Source organism: Sebastes fasciatus, chromosome 10, assembly GCF_043250625.1.
Source record: "Sebastes fasciatus isolate fSebFas1 chromosome 10, fSebFas1.pri, whole genome shotgun sequence".
NCBI lineage: Eukaryota > Metazoa > Chordata > Actinopteri > Perciformes > Sebastidae > Sebastes > Sebastes fasciatus.
In genome coordinates this window covers 8458501-8485529 of record NC_133804.1, presented here as the reverse complement: position 1 = coordinate 8485529, position 27029 = coordinate 8458501, and the positions used below count along the sequence as shown (strand labels likewise).

Genomic DNA, 27029 nt, shown 5'->3' with positions numbered 1-27029 from the left:
GCGTCCATATGACATCCCCGTCTGCAGGTGTACAGTGGAGCTGAGCTCATCCTCTTTAACCTTCAACTTCTACTAACAGTCTCAGATGAATAATAAATTAGGCCACGAGGTAATATATTCTATTAGTCGAGCAAGACATTTGTGATTCCTTTATGAAAATATACTGAGGATGTTAATTATCTTCTAATGTTTCAAGAGCTCTGTTCCTGATTGATGAGGGAATATAGGTAAAATGAGACCAATTATTTACCAAAATTCGACCTCCTGCTCTAGTCAGGAGTCTTCTTTGCACTAAAACACAGCACGTAATAACTGAAAATGTCACATTGTCCAGAGAAAGGACTCTAAATGACAATACATCCCCTACTTCACCTCTACCGGTCAGTAACAGGACAGTAACAGGAGACAGCAGAGAGGACAGTTTGTCTGACGTCATGTTTGTCATATTTAGATGACGTCCTTCACACATTCAAAGATTCAATTATCAGCAGTCTCTTTCATCATGACCCCTGAGGGTCACCAGAGAGCGAAACCGCACAAGGTCCTGATGACACCGGAGGCTATTTTCAATGACTTTTTAGTTGGTTTAAGGTTTTCAGGGCTATATGACTAAGAGAACAAGTAAAAATGTGACGTATTTTGTGTCCACAGAGATCAACTGGATTTATAAAAAAAAAAACTGAGTGAAACAAAAAATGAGACACATTGGAAAATATGCTTATTTGCTTTCTTGCCGAGCGTTAGATGAGAAGAATGATACCACTCTCATGTCTGTAAGCTAAATATGAAACTATAGCAAGCAGCCAGTTAGCTTAGCTTAGCATAAAGACTGGACATAAGGGGAAACAGCTAGCCTCCGAGCTGACTTCCTGGAGTCTAATTAGTGAAATTAATTTGAGAGCTTTAAAGGTGCTAAATACGAGATTGGGAGCACTTCTATTGCCTCCATACGGCTCTCAACATGGTGACAGCTGAGCCGGCGGCTCGTAGCTAACGGTGCTAACAGCGCTAACAGTGAAAACAACGGCAAAACTGCTGACAGAGCTAACAGTGTTAACCTGGGAGGAACCGAAGGATGGTTGCTACGCTTCCACATCGGCGCCATCGGACAGAACGGCGTTATCAGCTGTAACTGCCGTATGAGAGCAGTGCAGAGCAACGGCCGTGAGCTAGCCAATGGGGCACGCTCACATTCATGAACATGCACTAAAAGCACGCACGGCCAGCACAGCTACGTCAACAAAGCACGGAGAAGCTCGGATTACAAGACACACAGAGGGAGAGCGACTTCATTCTCTGCTCAGGTAGACATTACACCTCTATATCTTCACATAGCAAATAGTTGTTTGTTGCTATATTAATGCTCTGGATATCGTATAGAGCACCTTTAACAAAAAATGGACTCATTGGAAATGCGCTTATTTGCTTTCTTGCCGAACGTTAAATGAGAAGATCAATACCACTCTCATGTCGGTACGCTAAATACGAAGCTACAGCAAGCAGCCAGTTAGCTTAGCTTAGCATAAAGACTGGAAACAAGGGGAAACAGCTAGCCTCCTATCTGACTTTGTGAAGTCTAATTAGTGAAGTTAAAGGTGTTATTGATAAAAAAAATTATGTAGACGAATATTAAAAAAAATAATAATACATCAGTTTTTAGAAAGGTGCCAAATAAAAGAAAATTATTATGATTGTGAATTAATCATTTTAAAAAATTTGACGGGTCCAAAATTACTGTTTTGTTTATCTCCGTGGAAGGTATCTGATGTACAGTTCTCAATCCTAACAAGGCTTGTGAGCCAATAGTATAACAACGTTGGTATCACGTGGTATCTCTGTGTCGTCAGTGATCAAGTTGCTAATTAGTGTGGAAAAAACAGATAAATGGCGTTGATGGTTGATTTCACTCTGGTCCAACACACCCACTGACTGTAGGCCTATAGCTACATGTTGCAAAATGATTTCATTACTCTGCCACGAAAGATTCATCACTTGACACGACTGTCTGTCTGAGTCTCTCATACAGTATGCAGGTTGTCTTAACATATGCAGGTTGTGCAACAAACCACTTGTTGTGAAGTGAATGCAATGGAACGGAGGAAGGAGAGTGCGACATCTAGTGGCTGAATGTTATCAATAGCAGTAGGTATATTTTGTTACCTTTGGACAGAGCCATCTGTTTCCCCAGTTTCCAGTCTTTATGCTAAGCTAAGCTCAGCGACTTCTTACTGTAGCCTTATATTGAGCTCTCAGCAAGAATGCAAGAACAACCCTAACGTATTTTCCAAAATAATGTCTTCAACAGGATCTAAACATAAAGAGCGAGGCTAGAGGCAGTGCTGCACTCAGACTTTTATTAGGGCGTTTTTTTCTTGCTGGTAATGTAGTATAGCTACAGTAAATCCCATTACCCTAACTCTAGCTGCCACAATTAACAGTAGCTGAATGAACGATTGAATAATAAAACTCAACGGGCCGTTCTACTTTAGGCTTTTAACGAAAAGGCACCCTTTCCTTTGTTCAGCCTTAAAAATGTGGTGTGATGGGGCTCCACTGCAGCTTTATAATAATAATAACACTACTTGGGCTCCGCTCCATAGACCTGAATCAGCCACACATGAAAAAGCTCCCAAGATTAACACCATGAAATGCAGTGGAATATGTGTTAAACTGAAAGGGTATAGAAACACGTAAAGCATCTGTTTAAGAAGGTGGGTGACAGCACTCAGCTCCTGAGTCTCTCCTCTGGAGGAGCAGTAGTCCCTAAACAGACAAGCAACTCACTGTTTTATTGCTGCGGTGATCAGCTTTACTTTCCGCTCCCTCTATTTGTCTGTATTTTAATCACTTGCACAATCGTTGTCTACTATTTGGCAAACCGATTGTGGCAGGAAAGAAGCTTAAATCCTACTTGTACATGAATTAATAACTTGTCTTGACTACTTTCTACCCGACTGATCCCCGAATTTCATCTTCGGTATTTCAATATTTCCAGATTAGTTAATCCGTCTTTGACAGTCACTTGGCCTGTATTCAGGAAAGTGAAAATCCAAGGAAACCACCACGACCAGAGACCCTTTGCTCTTTCAAACAATTTAACTTTGCATCATCTAGCCTGCTGGCACCAAAGCAACAAGTCCTATTATCGAAATGGAGGTACACTGTAATCATTAAATATAAATCCGTTTATCCTAATAAATTTGTATATTTACATAGCGTTGGTGCAGTTCATTTCGTGTGGACGGCGGTACACACATCCCAACATCTCGCCAGGTGCAGGGTACAAAAATAGGAAAATGAAAAAATCCCATGCTTTATCTTGACTGCAGGCCAAGAGGGATCATGAGGCAGTTGAAGCCAACGCAGACCTTTACAGTCGGACGTAGCACGATATAAAGAGGACAGTAGCATATTCCAGTGTGCAGGTGTTCCTTCTTATGTTGAGTCAGATATTTCTAATTTGGTTGATTTGTTCCCATGCTTGCTGTTCGAGGACCTTAGGAAGAAATAAATAAATGTGCTCTCCGGGATGTGGAAGTGCTTGGCGAGCACATTTTGTTTATCTGTTTGGCAAGAACAACTGTTTCCTCTTATTGTTTGCAAACTCCCATAATCCTTATTTGTTTCCCATCTGTTGAAAGAAAAGAGTCTTCAGTCTTGTTGCCAGAGCAACGTCTAGCCACCTTTGGACACCATTGTGTCCTTTGATAAGTAAACCACCCAGTACACCATATTGAAAGCCCCGAAAGACACTGGGAACAGGATCCGTGCGTACTTGTCAATTTTGCTGGTCCCGCCCATACCAGCGGTGGTGGGCTGGGAGCACGGCGTCTGCTTTAGCTCCAGTTTGTTCCCCATCATTTGGATGCGCTCCAGCTTGGGCCCCAGCAGATGCTGCAGAGACGCGGAGTTGGCGTTCGGATTGCAGGGCGTCCCCGCCATCACGTCTGGCGTGGAAGCTGCGGCCTGAGGCGCACTCTTCACCAGCTGGGCGGAGGAGGAGGCCACGCTGAGCAGGCTCTCGGATTTGGGGCTAGAGCGGGAGAGGGTGGAGGAGCTGCCGTTTACTCCGCTGGCTAAAGGTCGCAGAGGTCTCGCTCGGCCCACTCCGGAGATGTTGGTGGTGGACTGGGCTCTCTGGTGTCTGCTGGCCTCTAGGTGGGAAATATAATTCATCCGCTTTCTCAGGTTTCCGTTGCTGTCAGGATTCTGCGAGACAGAGATAAAAAACAATGATGATATATCTATGTATTAGAGTTCACCGACACTGGCATTTTTTTTAAAAATACTTTCCTTGTGCTCATTAACATCTGGGGTGTGAATCATTGGTGACTGCCGTTTTGAAGCCTTGAGCTCAGCATTTTGACCGTCACCATTTTTTGCAACCAGAAGTGACACAAGAGGGTGGAGCTACAGGAAGTGCAACCAAACGCTGAATAAGACATTTTTAGGCAGCCAAAAAGGTTATAATTAACTTTCACGAACTGAAAACACACTAAAGTTCTAAGACGAAAACGTGGACAATTCCCAGACAACGCAGTAATAGCGACCTGTCAATCACAAGGTATCCAAGCCCTGAAGCATCCCCTGCTTTATGGTCTATTTGACTCTAAATGGGACCATAATTGACTAAATGAACATCATGCTGTATTGAAGAAGACTTGAAACTAGAGATTGAGACCATAAACTCATGTTTACAATGTTTACTGAGGTAATAAATCAAGTGAGAAGTAGGCTCATTTTTCTCATAGACTTCTATACAATCAGACTTCTTTTAGCAACCAGAGGAGTCGCCCCCTGCTGGCTGTTAGAAAGAATAAAAGTTTAAGGCACTTTCGCATTGGCTTCACTTTTCAGAACCAGAAGTTGAATAAATTGACCAATATTATCTCATCACAGCTATAGGCCTATTGGTATTGGTACATATGTTTGCTAACAAGTAAGAAATCGATTGCTCGCTAAACCCCTCATCTGAACAGCGATGGTCCAATCAGAGCTCAGCAACTGTTAGTGGCCTCAGCAGACCTGTAAAGGGCTGTGCATGGGGCTGAGATAATCAGGATACAAAGAAATAGTTTTAGCCTTTTCACAATCAAAAATGCAACAGCAAATGTGTGAATGACAGTGTTTGTTTGCTCTACTATGACTTGCAACTAGTTTACAACTAGCTACTACTAGTAGCCTACTAACCCAGCGCTACTCCCAAAGCCAAGGGGTAGCATATCGCATAAATAGGGGGAAAAAAACATGATAGAGTTTAAACTAACATAAGCTCTCTTCTGCTCTTTGTCGGACCCATCAAGGACGCATTGTTTCAAAAGTTGCTATGAATTTTGAGTTGTAAATGTAAATAATGTAAACTGTGTCTCTGTTACATATTTTGTCCACCAAAGAGCATTGCTAAGTTTATTTTTCAACCGTAAAATGTACCACTTATCTGTTTCACAATTAACAAATTTGAAAAATGATCATCATAAATTCTTGTTTATGTCATGTGTTTATGTTTAAAAAATAAATATCGGTCAATATATAGCTCTCAGATTTTCAAGATGTCAAATATCGATGTTGGTATCCGTCTCTCAGTATCAGTCAGGCACTATTCTATAGTCCGCATGTTTCGTAAAGAGCTGTTGACTCACATCATGGTCTGTTTCAGATGCTTTTATATCCTGTTAAAGTAAAAATCAAAGATATTACAATATCTGACCAAAATATGTAACAAACTGTTACATGTAGCTATTTACGTACTAAGTGATAATATTAAGCACTTCAACTCTGAGTGAGTCACAAAATAAATAAAGTTGGACCCACATTTGAGAGTATGAGGATTTGTAGTGTGAATAATCACGTTTACTGGCGTTTTCAGGAAAGGTAAAGCTCACTTGCTTTTTCCTCTCTGGAAAGCGGGCCGGGCAACGTAAACCTCGTCACATTGATCTGATTACAGTCCCCCTGACTGATGGCCTTCATTTGTTAGCAGATGAACGAGTGTGTGCAATACAGATGTCACTTACCGAGGATTTCTCTCATTTCACACAAGCTTAAGACAGAAAGTAGGTAGCACTTCATCGGGGCGGTAATGCAGTGTAGCGTCAAAGGAGCTTATCCTTTGAGAGTTGATGTTTTCAAGCAGGGAGAGTGTGATGTTGGTACTAAAGCATTTGCAGGAATAATCCACCCCCCCTAAAACTGAAAGGATCCAGTGTTATTGTGTCCCGTGTGTGTGTGTGTGTGTGTGTGTATGTGGATAGCGGGGTTTGCTTTTCGTCGTGGAGGAGGTCAAGGGCTAAGGAGCTGGAACCGTCTACACATCCTGCCCCTCGTGCCAAGCCCTTTGGTTAGCGCCAACAGGACCTGCTCTCGAGGAAAAGAGTATTAATTCTTTCCCCCAGTGCCAGAGCCTTTCTGAAACCTATACAGATGTACCCGGGCGGCGTTGCCGTGGCAACCTACTAATCCACTGAAGTGCCGTTGTCACTATACTGCATTCAGGCATGATTACGCCACACTGGGATTTGGACTGGAGGGGGCAACTTAAAGTAGTTAGTGTAAAACTGACATATGCATTGCTGGGTTGTGTCAGCTCCATGATCAGTCAACAGTAGGCCTGTATATTAAATGTTAGCTCGTCAGAAGAACATGAAGTCTAAGAAATGTGCACTTCTCCATTCCTTTCACATCCCATCTGTAAAACAGCACCATAAATACATTGCTGCAGTAACATGAACAGTGATTTGTAACGCATTCATCATATCCCACTAGGAGCTCTAAAATAGCTCCATGGTATATTCATGAATTCTGATTCAATCCATATGTCAACTGCCATGGTGTCAATGCAATTTGTTTCAACTAGTGGTACAGAAATAGGAGATTATGCCAATGTATTCATGTAGAATTTCAAAATAAAGGTCCCACAGGAAACAACATCATTGAGAAACACCTCTTTACACACTGGGGGTGTGACGAATTAACGACACGAAAATGCAAAATACTCCAAATATTATATATATAGGGGTTTTATTATGAAAGGGAAAAAACGGAAGGAAAGGATCCGTTCTGCGCTGCATTCGTCAAGGTTGAAAGAAGTAATAAAAGTTTGCCGTCCTAGTTTGGACTATGGAGCCTCCATGTTGTTGTTTTATAAATATAGGCGCAACTGCACCCGTTCTGCACAACGTGATTTGTTGAAGCCATTAATTGAGGTGTGAAAGATCATGAAATTGACCTCATTTCGGAAAAAAATAAATTATGTTGCTTTTTTGCTGCGTAATATACAAAAACAAGAGTTTGAAAAAATGTGCTGACGCACAAATTAATCACACAGGAAAAAAAACGCCCCCAGTGTGTAAAGGCCTTTATGTCTAGTTCACACTACACGATTTTATCCCTGATTTTCTGCTCCCCAACAGTTTTTGGAGGTCCCGACAAAGACCTCAGGTCAGAGGCAAATCAGCGTTGGCTCGCAGCTTGCACATCGTGGTAACTAACTACAGTCAGTGAGAGCGTTAGACACAGGCTGAGGCTAAACATGGGGGAGAGGCGGTCGCCTGTAGGAACTTACTGTATGTGTTGCATTTGTAACACGGAGCAAAGTTGTCGTTGCACTTAGAGGAATAAATCATAAAACAGAGTGTGGAAACGGTAGAAACAGGCTATTTTGTGATCACAGGACCCAACAACAACATCAGCAATGTGTCTCGCGTATGCTATCACGTCATTTGCCGTGTATTTCTCGTGTGTTTTCGTGACAAAACATAGCTTGGAGACCTCATCGGGGATTCCTCCCAGTGAAAGATCTTGTAGGTGTGATCCCCGGTCACCGGTCAGTCATGTAGTGTGAAAACCACAACGACTAAAAGACTCCCGATTACAAGACAGCTAGTTGAGTGAAGTGAACAGTACAGCGATCTGATCACTTTGAAAGTCGTGTAAAAATCATCTTGTTTTTTTTTTGTATCTTACTTTCACATTTGTTTCTGTCTGCTCTAAATCAGTCAAGTCAACAAATCAGCTGCTAAATTCAAGGTTGAATGAAAGATAAATTGGTCGAGGCTGATCTTTGGGGTAACAGGTATGGAATATTTTAAGTGTGTCACTTTATTGTCCAGGTGAAAGAAATAGGTGGAAATTCATGTTGTGATCTTTTCCAGGAACAGTGACAGTCCCAGAGAAATTGTTATAATTTTACACATGAAACTAAAACATAGTGAATGACCATAAAATATTGGTTTTGTGTGTCACCGCCAATTTATTAGGCTAGTGCCCTGTTTTCAGTTAGAGAACAGAAGTCTGGGATTTAGTATGTTCAGATTTGTGGTGCTAAAAATGAACTTTCATTTCATTTCTGCCAGATACAAGCAGATTCTGGTGATATATGGAAATCTAAACTCACATCCTGGGATCAGATTTCTCCTGTTATCTCTATATTTCAGATCCTCTGAGCTCTTATGAGCGGGAGCACAGCTGACGATCCTCAGGCAGGCCCACTCCTGGCCGTTCACAAGTCTAGGCTAAAGGCCAGCTACAGTAAGCACATAATACGGGACATGCTGTGTAAGTGCTCCTTGAAGTTAAGTGCCATCAGACTATTTGCTGCAGCCACTTTGAGGGAAACAAAAATCACCTGCAGCACTTCCTCCGTGTCCTTGACCTTGACAGGCGTGGTTTGGGGCACAGGAGGACATTTGGCCGGCTTCTTCTTGGCCCGCTCGATCTGCGCGTTGGTGAAGTAGTTGACGGCGGCGAACTCAATGAGGGCAGAGAAGACGAAGGCGAAGCAGACGGCGATGAACCAGTCCATCGCGGTGGCGTATGAGACCTTGGGGAGGGAGTGTCGAGCGCTGATACTGAGCGTCGTCATGGTCAGGACGGTGGTGATGCCTTCAGTGGGATCAAAAACAGAACAATATTAAACATATGAGCCTGCACCTCAACGAGAGTTGAGATCTGTGTTGGTCACTACAGTCCCACTTAAATCAAAATATTCTATTATAATAATAATTAAATTATTTACAATTAAAACTAAATATCTGTCTGCCTATGAAACTACTGTTTTCCACATGCATTGCATCTCATTGTAGATCAGAATGAAACCCCCTGAAAGAGATTTTCTTCATGTCATTGCCAAATAAATGGTGATAAAGATCATTTGCACGGTGTTCAATAACCCATGTACATTATGTTGCTCTTCATCAGCACATGTCATTAACTGAATGCGGAGGATAATGAACTAAATATATTTGGCTCTATGAAATGGGAGACATGTACAAAAAGAACCACAGGATTTACACCTGCATGAATTGATATATTTTGGCCACTTGGGGGCAGCGCAACAAGCTGTAAACACGACTAACATATTATCACCTTATAAAGTTGATATGGCTGTACAGGTTGTTCTCATACACCGTTTGTAGCTATACCTACGAAAATTAATGCATCGTAATTAATATTCCCACAAAATCAATTTGTATGTAATCCATGAAATTGTGAACCAGGAAGTGTAAAGAGCGACAAACATCAAAAAACACCGGACTTTTGCCCTGGAGACCGTTGTTCATATCCTGTGTGAGTCATGTAACTTCCACACTTAAATTACGCCACCGTATTTTAACCCAAACATTGACTTATTTGTCACGTAACTTCCGTACTTAAGTAACGCCACTTCCATGATCTTTTCCTAAACCTAACTAAGTAATTTTGTTGCCTGAATCTAACCAAGTAGTTTCCTGTGAAGACAGAAGTTTATTTTTAAAAGACTGTACGCACGTGACAAGCAAAAATTGACACGTGTCGCTGGACATTCGTAGTAAAACGCACAAAAAATTTGAAATAACTTTTCGTAAGATATCGTACGAACGAGAAAGTGTTCTTTTTTCTTGCCTTTTTCATTGGGATTCAGGAAAATGTACATCATGGAGAGAGAAAAAAACTGCCCGTTGAAGGTTTAACTCTACCAATAGGATTATTTCTGCCTGCAGACAAGCTCTACCTCCAAATAATATTTGTACAACTCGGTCTGATATGTATCAAAAGATATAACACCACCAAGAGCTTACAGCTGCTTAAAGTATATCTCCTGCTCTACAGCAGCAGCTATGGACTCTCTAACTTCACTCTTCGCAGTACCAGGAGAGATCCTATCAAAATAAAACGAGACAGCGATCTGGCCAGCACACAAGGTCACATGTGTCTCCTACAATAACAGAAGGTTACAGTATAAGCCTGTAGCTCATCACTCGTCCTTGGTATTATTAACCAATAGCAATAATGTGATTTGGAGAAAATCCCCTTTACGTCGGAGACCTGGAACAATCTGTGCTGCCGAGTCCTTGCCCAACATAAATTCATCCCCAGCTCCCGGACGTGACCGCTATATAATTACCTGTCAATCAAAAGCAGCTGGATGACATTGATAGGTGAAGTGTGGCTTGAGGCCACAGACTGAGGATATTAACCTCTCATATAAAGCTGTTCTCAACATAAGCAGAAACTGAGATGGTTGATAGATTTACTGGAACTCTACATATGTAAACGCTTTCATGTCTTTTTGTCTTCTTCCCAACCACCTGAGTAAAGATTCCACTTCCTGTGGCGCTAATTGTGTATTTGTGTAAATAGTGCAGTGCTGTACTGTATGAATCAATCAAATCAGAAAAGAATATATACGGAAGTCATCTTCTTCCTGTAATTAAGCTGGGTTTGGGTATTTGGATTTTTTTTGGATTTTTTCAGAGTTAAATTACTCGCGCATGTTATTGACCACGGTGCTACAGTTGAGCTACCCTTCACTAAATTAAATCTTTACAGCAACTGTTTCATTTTCACCTCTGCACAGTGACAGGATTGTAGCCTGCAGGCTGGGGATATTTTGGTACTCTAGCTTCCTCTGAAAACAGAAAAACAGATGCTAAATACCAGTTGCAGTTTAAATGATACATACAAATCAAATTCCTTCAAAGTCTCTATTTGGAAATGTATACATTCAATTACTTTCCAAGAGTTAGACAAGAAGATTGATATGAATCTCATGTCTGTACGTTGAGTAAGGAGTTATAGAGCCAGGAGGTGATCAGCTCAGCTTAGCATAAAGACCAGACGCAGCATGAAATGAACTAGCCTTGCTAAATCCAAAAATAGAAAATACATCTATCGACACCTCTAAACAAAACTTTATCCAGCCGATCAATACTTCTGCAAACTATGCCTGATATAATGCTGTTTTCTTGGCAACCTCACTGTGACAACACAACACTGGGAAGTCAATGTACTTGGCATTTGTTGGCCACAATAAACATAACTATGTGCTGTAAGATGACAATTGTGACAAATGACAATTTGTGATTTTGCTCCCCAAAATCACAAATTGTCATTTTTATATAACTGTTGGTGTACTGATTAAATAAACTAGATACATTGTATTAATTAGCACGCTTCAGAATAGAGCCAGGGTAGCTGTTTCCCCTTGCTTCAAGCCTTTATACTAAGCTACACTAATAACTAGAGTTGTTCCGATACCAGTATCGGAAATGCGTCCGATACTGCCCAAAGTTCGGGATAGGGTATCGGCCCGTCTATGCACCGATCCGATACCATCATTTATTAACCCAGAAAAAAATCAACTTGTTTAACCAAAACTCAATTCTTCTTTGCCGCTCCAGAACAGTAGCCTTCACTGTGCTGTCACCCTGGATGTATCATGGCTGCCACTGAAACTACTGCTTTAGAGCAGCGAAAAAGAACTGATTGCAGCTAGTTTGTCACGTGACGATAGCAAACAACAACAGTGCGGTACTAGTGGAGAGTGTAACGGTAACAGTAGTCAGAGCGAGGAAAATGTCAGCCTTTAGCGAAATATTTCACCGTGGAAAACCTGTTCATGTTTTACAAAGGGTTTAACCTGAGCCAGGCCTTATAACAAAGACCAGTAATAATATCACATCCATACATGGTCAGTAGTAAACAGCTGTTAAATAATAATAATAATAACTATATACTTTTTTTGTCACGCTGGTATCGGATCGGTACTCGGTATCAGCCGATACTGCAAGTTCAGGTATCAGAATCGAAATCGGGAAGGAAAAAATTGTATCGGAGTGATAGACGTGATGTTGCAGATTGCAACCAACTGAATAACCCTCACCCTTACCCTTTCAAGCATGTTTCAGAGAGCTCTACGGTGGCCTTCAGGTAAAGTAAAAACGTGAAAGGATCTCTCTAGAGTCAGTGTTTGGTTTGTCCGTTCTGGGCTACTGTAGAAACATGACGGTGCAACATGGCGGACTCCATGAAGAGGACCCGCTCCCTATGTAGCTATGAAGGGCTCATTCAAAGGTAACAAAAACACAACGATTCGTAGTTTTAGGTGATTATACACTAATGAAAACATAGTTATGAATATTGTATTCCATTTCTACATCTCTACATCCCCCTACATCCTACACACTGGCCATTTAACACACAAAGAGTGAGAGTGGTATCGATCCTCTCATCTAACTTTCACAAGGAAAGCAAAGAAACATATTATGTAAAATGTTAAACTATTCCTATAAAGTGCCATGGGCTCATGCGTCTCTCTAACATGGGTGATTGGGAACTTTGTGACCTCCTCTACCATTAATGGTTACACCAGCACACTCTCATTCCAGACAGACACTGCAGTGAACGACAGTCTCGTCACATGTCAAAGGCAGAAACCGATGACTTGCTTTGAATGAGCTTGTTAAAAAATGTGCTTTTTGCTCTGACCCCTCTATGTGAAGCTCAAGAAGCTCCATCTCTAATCCTGCTCAACTCCTGTTAGTCTTCCTGACAAACTGCTTCATCTATGCTCATAGCAGGACCCTGTGGTTGAGTCACTGAGGCAGGAAGTCAAAACAGAGTGTGGCTGCGGGCAGGAAGAGGAGAAATCCAAACACCAACCACCCTCCTCCCTTCCCATCCCCAACCTCACCCACCGCCGCCACACACACATTTAAACACAGCGGATAACAGCAGAAATCCGCTGCCTCAGAAGCTCGACTGATACAACAATAGTTGTGCTGCTGTGATGCCTCTGTCGTGCTGGACAGTTTGAGGCGAGGAGGCGGAGGCAGTGCAGCTGGTCTGTCAGATACATTGGTCACTGCAGGAGAGCAGCATTGATCCCCCAGTACACCCAGAGACATTTCTACTGAGCGTCAACACACTGTGTTTTTCTGCTCAGCAGACTCCGACTCAAAACATAAAGTGCACAGTCAACAGAAACACACAGCGTGTCAAATGCACACTGAATGGATACAGGTGACAGTGCAGTGTGTGTGTGTGTGCGTCACCAGCAGCAAAAGCATTAGGGAAGTTGGTTGTTTGGTCACCATTGGTGATTCAGTATGCTGTCACAGTTTGACTAAATGCCTGCCAGGCCTGTCATCATAATTAAAGGGGAAGTGGTCCAGTGCCAGGGCTCTCAACTAACTTTTTTCATCAAAAGTGATTTGTTTATTTTGTTCATAAATTCCAAATTTATCCAAATTGGGTTTTTTTTTTATTTTAAAACGTAATTTTACTGGTTTATGTATAATGTGCATGTTTTTTTTATGTTAACATGCAGCTAAGTTAAATAAAATATTTGTATGTGTAAAAAGTAGAATTTTTTCAAAAAACAAGATTTTGCTTAGGGCCCCCATAAAGCTAGACCCGGCCCTGATAGCTGGCTAGTGCGTATTAAAGTTAGAGGAGCTGCTGGACAAGATGCACCTGTCATGGGGAGAGGAGCAGCGTGTTGCCATGGACGCAATGTGATGGAGAGATGTCATTGCAGCTTTATTACCCATAGGGGACGAAGAGGAGTAAGTAAGTAAATAAGTGGTTAACATTAGTAACATGATTTAAGCTGTTGCAGAGTTGCAGGTTTTATTCAAATGTCCATCATGAGTTATAGGATGCTAAAGCAGTGGACTTTTAAGCACCACAATGAAAATAAATTGACTCGACATCTATGATACTAGGGCTTTTAAAAAAGGCATCATTTATAAAGGGTTTATAAGTTGTAACTAGTTTTTTATTAATAGTTTGTAAATCCTTTACCAATGACGACCATTAATAAGAACTAATTTTGGGTTGTTGTGTTGTGAAAAATCCCATTAGCTGTTATTATCTTATCTATTTGGTAATAATGCAGTTAGACATGTTAGTAAGCCATTGATAAATGCTTAATAAATAAATGAATGGATTTTACTACAGATCACCTACACCCCGTTTCCAGAATGTATGTGGCCGAACAGTTAAACAGTCAAAGGGATTTTTCACAACCTATCAACCCAAACATTGTCATTAATTACTTATAAATGATATAAAGCATTATTTAATGATTTACAGAATAAACCATTAATAGAACCATTAGTTATAATCATTAAATCCCTTCGTAAAGGATGCCTTATTTGAAAGTGGTGCATTTCCACTTACAGTACAAGAAACTAATTTAACACTACATGCAAAAATGTATATTTCACTAACAGACCACTTCCATTCTGTAACTCCACATACTTCATCATAAGCAGTCGACATGTCACAAAGCTGTTCAAAGAGTCATTAATCACCACTGACACTGTTTATTACTCTCTCATTGCTCAAGTTAGAATTACCTCTTTAAAATGATGCTCCCAAACATAATCTATCAGAACTACTTTTGAAATGGAGGACAAGTGTCAGTGCCATTATCATTGAATGACTTTCCATCAACATAAGTGGAGGTACGTGGTCGACAAACGACCAGACTCAGACGTCCCTTAATAACAATAAAACAACAACAGCCAGCAACACCGGTCTAGTTTTAGCAGCTGTCGCCCTGCCTCTCCATCGACACACACTAATCAGTCTATTCTAGGACAGGGACCCAAACGCTGTACCAGGGGAGCCATGGAGAGCGCAACTGGGTCACCAGCCCGTTCTAATTCCCAGGGCGTCAAATACCGACGCTTTGTCACGCCCCTCGGTGTGTGATACTGACGCACAAAGGACCCTTTAGCATCTGTATGAGAATCACCGGGCTTCCAATGTAAACCCATCTGCGTTAATATGAAATGCTCAGAGAAAGTTGTTGGGGGGTGTGGTGATAAAGTGTGGTACTAAATGAACATCATGCTGTATTGAAGAAGACTTGAAACTAGCGATTGAGACCATAAACTCATGTTTACAATGTTTACTGAGGTAATAAATCAAGTGAGAAGTAGGGTCATTTTCTCATAAACTTCTACACAATCAGACTTCTTTTTGCAACCAGAATGCAAGTTAAAGGCACTTCCGCATTGGCTTCACTTTTCAGACGAGGAAGTAGCCCACTGGTCCTGACAAAGTGTCCGTATGTGACGAGAATGTGTTGGGGTCACAGGCCAGAAACTGAAAGTTACTGATGATGTACAACCTTTGACAACAACCTAAAGAATAACAGGAATTCAATGCCTCAAGTTAAGTTATTTTTATATCATCAGTTGGAAACCAGAAATCCCTGGTTTGAAGCAAAGCTTAGTAAGCAATGTAATAATAATAATGCAGTAGGGTTCTTATAACTGCCTGACATGAAGTCAATGTCTATGAGTTGCCTATATGCAGGCTATCATGTGTTAATGTCCATCTTTGTTTTGGAACTCTGAATACAGATTTTGAGGTGACTTGATCTGATTTTTCCTTGTTGGTTTTTGGGGATCTGTGTCATTTGATTAAAGTATACAACTACATGAGATGTTTGTCAATAAACTTTCATTATCTTGGAGCAAAGTATAGAATAGAAATTTCGGACTATTGTGAAAATTAGAAAAAGACAACTCCCTAGCGGTTCGGCACAAAATGTTTTGGGGGCATCTTCCATCTTTTTTTGATGAGTACAAATTTATAAAAAAAAAAGATACGAATACCATGATCTCTCTAAGAAAAATGATACATCATGTTTCCATGAAAGTAAAGAAAGGAAAGGAAATCAACTCAACTTACTTGAAAACTATAATCAAATACATTATTTTATTAATTACTCAGCAGAAAAAGTAACGTGTTACATTACGCTCTACACTTTACTTTCTCAACAAGGCTCCGTCAAAGTGTGATAAATATCATTTGTTAATTCTGTTTCGTTTGAGGCCTAAACACTTTAAAGCTAAACCTCATTGAAGTATCACCTTTTTGAATTAACTGCTCTTGATTAGATGGTATTCTTTATATAACATTTTAAATCTGTAGACACCTAAAATCTAAATTTCCTCCTTGGGCTATTTGTCTATAACAACTACTGTTAATACCCTTGCGGTGCATTTTTCCCCATCATGTTTTTTTAACAGTTTCAGCCCATGTTGAAGGGTATTTATACTACATCTTGAGAGGATTTTGTATCATCCACTATTTGTGAGCCAGAAACATTTTTGTAGACCCAAATATCTGGTCTCTGCTTGAGGCATCTTTGCTTAGAAGATGCCTCAAAATGATTTTTCCTAATGCCGTCAGCTGTTCATTCTAGCATTTCAAACAAACTAATAGCAGTGAATTTGCATTTCATGAGGCAATCTAAAAAAAAACACAACACTAAAAAACATCTAGATTCCCCATAATCACCTCACACTGTAACATCACCTTTATGTGCAGAGTGGAGACACACACATGCAGCAGGCGTCACGTAAATAAACAGAGAGCAGTTTGGCTGTGCAAGATGAGGGATGTGTGAGGTCTACATACCAAAGACTGTGCGTGCCGGGACCGATTCTTTATTTATCCAGAAGGACACTTGGGAGAGGATTACTGTCATTATGCAGGGGATATACGTCTGAATCATGAAGTAGCCCATTTTACGTTTCAAGTGGAAGTAGACCGTCATCACCACGTATTCACCTGGAGGATCAACAGAAATGAATTAGTTTGATTAACAAAGAATGTAAAGTCGCAGGCCGACAGACAGATTAATGCAGCTTTAGACAGATGTCATATTTCATTCTATTTGATCGTTTTTTTTGGTGTTCCTCTACGTTTTAGTAACCCTATCTATTTTCACCCAAACGGACACATGCCACCCAACTTTCTGCTGCTAAAATCTTTTTTTGGATCCTTCAGTATTTATGTGAACCGAAAGGCCTTCTGAAATGCCTCGACTCATGATGTTGACAGGGTTTGATTTCAAGAAGCTGGTGCTGTCTGCTGAGCATGGTCCAATGGAGTGACAAAGCTCCAAATCCTCCAAATATCTACCACCTGTGCTGCATTTGAACAGTATTTGTCCTCTCATTTATGTGGTAAATACAGAGTAAACCCGGCAAATCTACCTGGTTTGACATTGTACAATACACACAGACGGCTGAACATATTTTACACTCTCTCTTACAGTTCATCTGTGAAAGAAAGAAAGACATTTTGCTTGGAAGCATTCAGTATATTTCAACTGATGAGAGGACGAGCGAGTCTCACCTGTGATGGATTTAATGGTTTCACTGGAGACCGTCTGGCCGATGAGGTCATACTGAACGAGGCTGGAGGACTCAGGAGGGACCTCCACTGAATGCTGAGGTCCTTTGGTCCAAGTATAGATCATCTCTGTTTTAGGATAGGCATCTGTGGGCAGACAGCAAAGCCACCTCGATGTGAGTCACTTACTGTAAATTGTGCAGTAACAGTGCAGTATAAAGATTACGTATGTGTATGTATGTAATGTGTTTGTGTACTGTAAACTGCCCTTTTCCACATATATACATAACTATGATATGATTTTACATAGTTATAAGTGTGTTTATATATATTAGAGCTGTCAAAGTTAACGTGATAATAACGCGTTAACGTAAATTAATTTTAATGGCACTAATTTCTTTAATGCATTAACGCAACTTGAGATTTTTAGGTTGTAGCGGGCTCAGTTTTAAAGCTAGAGTGAAGAAACTGGAAACTAGAAAACCTAAATCCATGGCCATTTTCAAAGGAGTCCCTTGACCTCTGACCTCAAGATATGTGAATGAAAATGGGTTCTATGGGTACCCACGAGTCTCCCCTTTACAGACATGCCCACTTTATGATAATCACATGCAGTTTGGGGCAAGTCATAGTCAAGTCAGCACACTGACACACTGACAGCTGTTGTTGCCTGTTGGGCTGCAGTTTGCCATGTTGTGATTTGAGCATATTGTTTATGCTAAATGCAGTACCTGTGAGGGTTTCTGGACAATATTTGTTATTGTTTTGTGTTGATAATTGATTTCCAATAATAAATATATACATACATTTGCATATAGCAAGCATATCTGCCCACTCCCATGTCGATAAGAGTTTTAAATATTACAAATTCCCCTTTAAGGTGCATTTTGAACAGATAAAAAAAATTTGATTAATATGCAATTAATCGCGATTAACTATGGACAATCACATGATTAATCACCGTCGACGCAGAAGTGTAACCCCCCAGGTTAACACTGTTGCCCTTGTTTTCACTGTTAGTTCTGTTAGCACCGTTAGCAACGAGCCGCCGGCTCAACTGTCGCCATGTTGAGAGCCGCGTGGAGGCAATATAAATGCTCCCAATCTCGCATTTAGCGCCTCTAAATTTTAAGGTTTTTAATCAAAATTACTACTGTTCATTGTTTCTCTGAGAATTGTATTCATGGCGAGGGGAAAAGCCTCTGAAGCAGCATCACAGGATACTAAAACTCTCCACTGACTAATTATTTTTGTTAGGGCTACCAGCCCTTTGAGGCAGATTAACCCTTCACTTCTATTCAAATTCTAGGGTAATTCATTTACTATTCTGCGACAAAAAATAAGATTGCATCGCAGGTTTTTTCTAGCTGATTGCCAAGGAGGATCTTTCATCATATGGCTCTGAACCATCACTGACTGGCTTATATCTCATATTTGCATCCAATCCACTCTTTCAGACTCACTGAAACCAATGCAATGTGGTCGGAGTCAAAGATGGTAGAAGTCCCATCTGTCATATTCCACTCACTAATGCATCATGCTGACATCTCGTCCCCAACAAAAGTTGTCTGACTTCGGGATACTTTAAACCGTAACAAGTCTTTTTTATTTCCCAGTGTTTTGCTGTATGTATCCTGGCGAGCTTGGCCAGTCTAAATGTCAGTAGTCTTCGCCTGCCACTCCCTATGGGACTCCACATCGGCAGGATACCAACTGTGCTGCCAAAATGAAATGACTCTGGTGTGTCATGGAGTGGAACGCAATGCCTGTGCACACAAGTCCAGATGGAGAAACAGAAAAGGAGACGGAGAGAGGGAGAGAGAGAAAGAGTGATGGAGGAAAAAATGAAGGCAGGGCAGACAGAGAGAAAATTAGCACACACACACACACACACACACACACAGACACACACCAGCTATGGAAAATAGCTGCATAGGTCTGTGCTATCCTGAGGCAGAGGAAGGGATTCTGACCTTTCCTACGCTTCGGGCCGCATCAGATCCATGGTCGCTTCCTCCTGACTCGAGGCTAGCAGCAGCAGAGCAGGATGGTGAAAGGAGGAGGATGAGGAGGGGGAGACGGATGACAATAACTGAGAAATTTGAATTTGTCCTCTGCAATGTCACCACACTGGGTAATTGACGGCAGATTTGGAGAGTGTAAAGGCAAACTCGTCTTTTTTCTTTCCTTTCTCTTGCAGATGCAATCTTCAAATTGCTGCTCTTCTCCGATAAGACGGAGCTGAGAAACTCCTTTATTTGAGATAAGTCATTTCTGCTGACCAGTAGGCCCACTATAAACACCGATGCTGAGCTAGGGTTTCATTGTTCACAAAGAAGAATGAAATACTTCATTATTTAGTATTAGCATTCAGGTGCTTTGTGTCTCACAAAGTGCTCGGCTCCTCTTTTCACCACAGAAACCGTTTCAGCGGCGAGCAGAGAACAGTCATGTGATCAGGCTTTTTGTCAGACCAAGCCAGGATCAACTTTTGATTCTTGACGGACTTCCTTACCTTCCTAAACTCTTAAAAATATATATTTAAAAAGCACTACATGTATTTGTAAATATAAATATATCTTCTAAAATGAATCATGAAAACATGGCATGCCAAGACCATGAATAAGATGAATGGTAACTGTTTCCCGTGGTGTTGAAGGAATAGTTCGACATTTACTTTCTTGCCGAGAATTAGATGAGGAGCTAGCTGCCACTCACATCTGTCCGTTAAATATGAAGCTACAGCTAGAAGCCAGTTAGTATAGCTTAGCACTAAGACTGGAAACAGGTGGAATACAGCTAAACGCTTGTTGTTTTTACACTTCAGCATGTGTACAAATTTAACAAACAAGATGTTCAACAACATGTTCATTAGTGAGCATTAAGGCTGGCCTGCACTAAAAGATTTTTCAAATCTTACCAGATGTTGAAAATGTGAACACACCACACACTAACAGATTCCATTCATGAGCAAAAGTCCTGACTAAAACAAAAAGAAAAATGGAAATCTCACAAAATCTATCATGATCAAACTTTACTGTAAAAACTAAATGCAAACAAACATGGCGGACGACGGGCAGGAAACATAGAGTCCTACAGTAATGAGTCCTAAATGAGTCCCTGGAAATGAGTTAGCATTTTAGCACTTCCGGTTCCCTCGTCTGGAAGTCAATGGGTTTTTTGAATGGGTTTTTAGTTAGATGCCTGAAATAAGGAAAGAGATTTTAACGTTTTGTTCTGTAGTTCGTTTATAGCCTAATGTTAGCTTTTTACTTCTGGCGATTGCATCAAAAATCATAAAAGTGGTGTTCTTTTGTGAAGATTATCTTGCTGAACAAAACGTGTAAGTATAATAAACGTTTGTTTGTCACAGAGATTATTTTCTGCAATAATCCAAAAAGCCAATGGAATAATCCCATTGTCTTTTTGTCGAGGGAACCAGGGAGATGTTAACTTTCTGGTTGGCGTACAAAAATACGTCATCCCTAGAGCACTATATTAGCGATGTTCGTTTTTGCACCGCTTTGTACTGAAAATTCACAAATAAAAAATAAAAATAATGGATGAAGTCATGGAGACACGTTAAATTAACACTCTTGTTGTTGCCAAAAAATCAACAAGTTGGTCCTCCATTTCTGAGGTCCATTTTACCACTAGTTTATGCTTCGCGTTTTGCATTGGTTCATGCATTAGCCATGTCCGCCATGGCGGTGGTTGTCCTTCCTTCTTCGGTCAGCTTGGTTCTCAATTGGCTATCGTTCTTCCCCACTTGACTGCGTCATCGGCTGTCCTTGGGGTTCCCCACACATAACAGGATATCCGATCGTAAATATTGAACATGTTTAATATTTACGATTTTAAATTGGTGCGGCCAGGATGGACTTCCGAGTCAATCGAGTGATGTAAAAAACACTCTTAACATATATGGAAAGATAATCTTTAGAACCATCAAAAAATCAAAGCTTTGCTGACCACTGTCGGGAGGGGGAATCCGGCCCAACATCAGCTTGATTCTGGTGTAGTTTGCACCGGCATTAGAGGTGCCTGTAGGTAGATTTTGTTACTAGCTCCCTGTTTCCAGTCTTTATGCTAAGCGGATGCGGGCTATAGCTTCACATTTGCCTTACAAACATGAGAGTGATATAAATCGTCTCATATAACTCTCAGCAAGAAAGTGAAGAAGTCACATTATTATTCCTTTGAGAATCTTGTTTTTGTTTGTTTATTTGGTCCCTGCTCCCTCCCACTGAAGTCACTCCATTTGCAAATGAGATGGATAAACAGCTTTTGAGAGTAAAACATTCAGAGTAAGCTAAAATAAAGTCAAATCTCTGCTGAAACTACCTGCTGTGTATTACTTGCAAATTGCGATGCCTCCTGTTTGGTGATGTAAAGTAATCCGGTGGGTCTCCTGTGAAACGACACCGGGGGGCACAAAATGCAAAATGCAGTGTGGGGGTTTCTCAGCAATAGGTTTATTTGTTTACAGCTATTATTATAATGACTCAGATACAAAGGGGTAAATGGCGATAATGATTCATTGAGGAAAAATATTACATCTAGTGCCAACATGATCATTTTATACCTAAATGAGAATGAAAACATGCATGGCTGCTAGATTTACGGGATTCTGTAGAGAGGTCAGAGGTCAGGCTGCAACTACATTTTCCGTTCGCAGACCAGTTTGGGCTTTACCTCCTTTTTTGTATGTATTACTGGCCACCAGTTTGCTGCAAATGCATAGCTGGTTTATACTATCCTGTCAGAGCAATTCAGCAAACATCTGGTTGATGCTTACCTTCCTCACCTGCCGTGTAGAGAGCCAGTGCACAATTAAAGGAGACTGTGTCAGTTACTTTCTGACATGATTTCACATAGTGCGCTGTCCACTTCTCTCTCCATCTCTGTTTCTACCTCTTTATCTATCACACACACACACACACACACACACGCACGCACACAGAACTTACAGCTTCCAAACTTGAGGGGGCACGCATGTCCATCCATGGGGAAGTCCACAAGCTTCATGGGACACTCAGCATTAATAGTCAACCTGTTGCAGGACAGAGAAGTGATGCTCAATAAAGGACCAAATATACACACACACACACACACACGCTTCAAGAATTTGTGCAAGAATTAGGGACAGCAACACCAAGGTTTTGGTAAATACTGTAAGTTGCCATGCACTTAGCACTGTTTAGCATAGGAAGGTGGGTTTCACATTGCAAGGTGTGCTAAATGTTAGCATGCACTGTTGTAAACTAGCAGTAGATAACGCACAGAGACTGGTTGCAGAGCCTATGGTTGATTCTTCTGATATACTGTATATACCTATCAGTGATGTGATTGAGGGTTAACACTTGAACAAGTCAGTGATTTACTTGATTTACACCAAACGGTAAAAGGAGCAGTTATGTGACTGTTATATTGAATTTAAGATTTAAAAGTTTGGCAGCCTCTGCAACTGCCTCCACACAGCTCTGCACTGTTTACACATTACGAGCCACTGGGTTTGATTTCAAAGCAAATCTGCTCAATTTCTTTAAATCAAACAAAGTCTGTTTTTTTAATTAGCACAAACACCAAAATATAGAAAACAAATTATGCAAAGAGTCCATTTCCCCATCATGAATTAGCATATGTTAAAACAGCAGGAAATGGACCGTTTTTTTAACAAAACCATTTGATTAAGTTTAGGCTAAAGTTGTGTTTTTGAATATAATTGATTAGGTGTTTAATATTAGATTGTTTATTTGATGGAGTATACAACAGTACCTCATGGTGTACAGAATGGTGCCGTTCTTCATGATGCGGAAAAGCTTGTTGGGGGCCGTCATGTTGTGAGCGACTGACTTCTTGCCGTTCCTGAAGAAGGTGTCCGGTGTCCACACTTTAGTCACCATCAGGTTGTTCAGCCTCAGAATCTCTATCGGGCCCTCGTACCTCAACCTCCGGTCCACCCACGTCTGCCGAAAGAACACGTCCATTGTGTACTCCTAAGACAGGGAAATTGGCAAATGCGAGCTAAACATCTGAGGTTAGGTAGGTTGGCAGGTGGGATGGTATCGCTTTATGATTATCTGAAGAAAATCTAGTAAGTAAAACATCTTGCTTTCCACCCACACATTTGCCTGTGCTCTTCTATACCGACCAGATTTGGAAGAAAGTTGTGTGAATTTAGAATTAACAGTATTAATACAACATAGTCATGTATTTAACTCCATTAAAAGTGTGGGTACATACCATTTCAACATCTGAGACAGGCCCAAAACTTGTCACATAAATGTCGGTCTTGACTTCAGTCACAGGACCTATTGAGCCAATGAAACAGACAACAAGTGTCACATTTAATTACCTGTTTTAAATCCTTCCAAGGGCCAGTTGCATAAACTTAGTTTAAGACTAGTCTTGGCTTTAGACTGGTCTTAGTTTCTCAGTTTATACTAGTCTAAGACTGACTTAATTTGAGGTAGAAAGTCACCTTTGAGATAACTATTTCAACTATTTATCCATTACTCTTAGCTAACTATTAGCTAATTATTTCAACTGTTTATCCCTTTTTTCTCATCTGTTAAATGTCTTTTTTCACCCATAATGCATTGCTCAAAGGGAAGCTTCATGTAACAGGTAAATTAAAGTGTCCAGTTTGACTCAAAGTCATATTAAAGACAAAGACTAGGTCTATTTTATGCAACTGGCTCTGTGAGCCAGTTCAGTTGCATAAAAAGACACCAGTCTTATTCACACTCGTGTTAAACACTCTTTATATCAGACCTATAACCCACCAAATCCAAAAGACATGCAATAGCTTATCCACAGCTGTAGTGCCTTTGCATAATGGAAGTGAAAAAATAGCTTTAAAGATGTAAAAAACATAATCCTGTTTGATTTTTTTTCCCTCAGTGAATGCATGTGGAGGCAGACTGTACAGGCCTTGTTTATAAGTGCAGGGATAAGCAAAGCCACAGTGTGCATGTCTATTGACAGAATGTATTTTAGACTTCTTAACATGTCCTGGTTTGAAAAATCCGTACTTTTAGCATTTGAACTTGAACATGCATTAAGCATTTGTCCCGCAACATATACACACGGTTATATAACTTAGAGCTTATACAGGCCCCTCATTTGATGGCAGAAACTAACAGGCTTACAGGATAAAGTCTGAAACATCACATGTGTTGTGACACATTTGAGCACGAAAGCAACATGTTCTGTATGATGCAAGTCTCTCACACAAAGATGTAAAGAAAAAAACATGACATTGTTGCTATAATGTTCCCATTACGACCTATGCGTGTTGCATATCCCTCCTCTGTTGCTTTTCCAACGTTTCTTCCTGTTTTCTCCTGTTAAAGGGTTTTTTAGGGCATTAATATCGTAAAGCCATTTGATGAAGATTTGTGACTTAAGAATATACAAGTGAAACTTACTTATAGGGTGTATTTGAGGCTCAATAATGAGTTGTCTCATTGCACTTAATGGTGTGTTTTAACCTCCTATGGCATAAAACAAAGCAAAAAAAGTCAAATAAAAAATTAAATTCACTCTCTCTGAGTGTTTCAGAGGTGACGTAATTACTATGAATGAAACTAAGTTGACATGTAGGGTATAATAGGTGCTTAATAGTGAGTTTACTGCTAACTTGTATGTTTTATGGCACAAAAAAGTCAAATAAAATTAAAAATAAAAAAAATTCACTCTTGCCTTTCTTATTATGAGGATTTAAAGTGTTTCAGAGGTGACATAGTGAAAGTGACTTGACATATAGGCTGTATTTGGTGCTTAATAGTGAGTTTACGGCTATTTATTGCACTTATTGTTATGTTTTAAGCTTCTATGGCACAAAAAAGTAAACTAAAAGATGAAGTTGCATCTTTTAATTGGAAGATGTAAACAGTTTCAGAGCTGTCGGGTTATTACTATTTGTAGTTTTCATATGGAAAATGATTCCTAGTACATAAAATACTCTAAAAAATAAAAAAAAAATACTCTGTTCCCTGTCTTATCATGAGGATTTAAAGCGTTTCAGAGGTGACATGGTGAAACTGACTTGACATATAGGCTGTATTTGGTGCTTAATAGTGAGTTGATTATGATTCCTAGTACATGAAATACTCTTGCAATTGTATATGTACACTTGAAAAAAGAAAAAAATGGAAACACTCTTTTAAGTGCATGCTGCTCATTACATCATGCTACAAACATGTGCATTCCTTGCTCATGTAAAAAGTCAACATCTCCAAATAAAAATGAATTAAAAAAAATACTCTTGAAATAAATAAAAATAGTTTTGTTTTTTCAATACAAACCCCCGAATCCAGGTCGCAGCCTGTTGTCATAGCCGTCCAGAAGTCGGTCCAAAATGCGAGTAAAATTCTCCGGATAGATCCTTTCATCCTTCTTTGTCTGTCCAGAGATCTTCTTCACACTATAGAAAGAAAAAAAAGAAACAGGGTATACCACAACTTCAGCGCTCAAAAAGAAGAAGAAGAAGAAGAAGAAGAAGAGAACCCTCATTATGTGGTTTCAGCACCGCGGACAGCGACCCTGTAAAGGGGACTCACCAAGTCGCCAAACAGCAAAAGTAGAAGAAGGTCCGAATGAACGAGGGTTGCATCGCTGTCACCGTCTCCTTCTTCTTCTTGGCAGAAACCATCTTTGCATGCCATACTTCAATCCTCTTCACATCTCACCACCCGACAGATGCCTGAGTCCCGGGGAACAGGAGGAGGGAGACAGAGGCAGAGGGAGCAAGTTGAGCCTCTCTCCTCTCTCCTCTCTCCAGCTCTCCTGCAGTCTCTCTCACACACATAGACACACACACACACACACACACACACAGGCACACACACCTTCACCCCCACAGCCCCAGTCACCTCTCGTCCGGATCCGAGCTGCTGCTGCTGCTCCTGCTGCTGCTACTGGTGCTGCTGGCATCCAGAAAAAAAGACACAATCCTCCCTCTCTCTTTTCTCTCTCATTCTCTCTGTGTTTGCTTCTCTGTCTCTCTCTCTCTCTCTCTCTCTCTCTCTCTCCTCTCTCTCTCTCTTCTCTGTCTCTGTTTGCTTTCTCCTTCTCCCTCTCTCACACACACCTGCTTCGTCCAGGACACAGATTAGACGTGCACTGCTTTGAAAATGACTTCAACATAGGGGTCACATCTCTGACTTCCACCCCTTCTGTCAAAACTGGAAAAAGGAGGACGCAGATATAGGCCTCATCTTAGCTTTAGGTGTTTCCTGACAGCAGGAGCTCCCACCCACCCCCGCCATTCCAAATCACACATAAAACAACACTTTTTTCTCATTCAACTTTGACTTATTTTCCTAGATGTGCTCCCTGCATGCGTGGCCTTTGACCTCCAGCATTGATCAGTGCCCCGTCACTGCCTGCCACCGCTTTGTGACAGCGTTATACGCAGCCTATAGCCTATATGTTGAACTAGTTTCATGAATGCATTGGTGAGCGCCTGTATTAAGATTCAAATGGGTCAGTCTTGTCGCAATACGCAATCACACACACACACACACACACACACGCACACACGCACACACACGCACACACACACACACACACACACACACACACACACACACACACACACACACACG

The 27029-nt window shown here is 40.7% G+C and overlaps 1 protein-coding gene across 2 annotated transcripts; it reads right to left on the bottom strand.

Annotated features, from left to right (window-relative positions):
• Nucleotides 1–1699: 1699 nt before the first annotated feature.
• On the bottom strand, nt 1700–26431 carry gabra4 (gamma-aminobutyric acid type A receptor subunit alpha4). Of its 2 annotated transcripts, XM_074647906.1 has the most exons (10): nt 26295–26420; nt 25983–26125; nt 25728–25846; nt 23662–23729; nt 23194–23414; nt 22386–22468; nt 17419–17562; nt 16696–16848; nt 8624–8880; nt 1700–4209 (listed from the first exon to the last, which is right to left on the bottom strand). In XM_074647906.1, exons 2-10 carry the CDS (start codon nt 26072–26074, stop codon nt 3676–3678), a joined length of 1671 nt encoding a protein of 556 aa, XP_074504007.1. In that variant the 5' UTR covers nt 26075–26125; nt 26295–26420; the 3' UTR covers nt 1700–3675. The 2 variants fall into 2 exon arrangements, with proteins under 2 accessions (XP_074504007.1, XP_074504006.1); XM_074647905.1 differs by having other exon boundaries at nt 25983–26431.
• Between the last annotated feature and the right edge of the window lie 598 nt (nt 26432–27029).

Bases quoted from the DNA above. Each gene is read 5' to 3' on its own strand.
- gabra4 (XM_074647905.1), bottom strand. From the start codon at position 26,074: ATGGTTTCTGCCAAGAAGAAGAAGGAGACGGTGACAGCGATGCAACCC. The intron at 25,847-25,982 runs GTGAGTCCCCTT...TTCTTTCTATAG, and splicing joins TTTTGCTGTTTGGCGACTTG to TGTGAAGAAGATCTCTGGAC. The intron at 16,849-17,418 runs GTGAGACTCGCT...TTGATCCTCCAG, and splicing joins AACCATTAAATCCATCACAG to GTGAATACGTGGTGATGACG.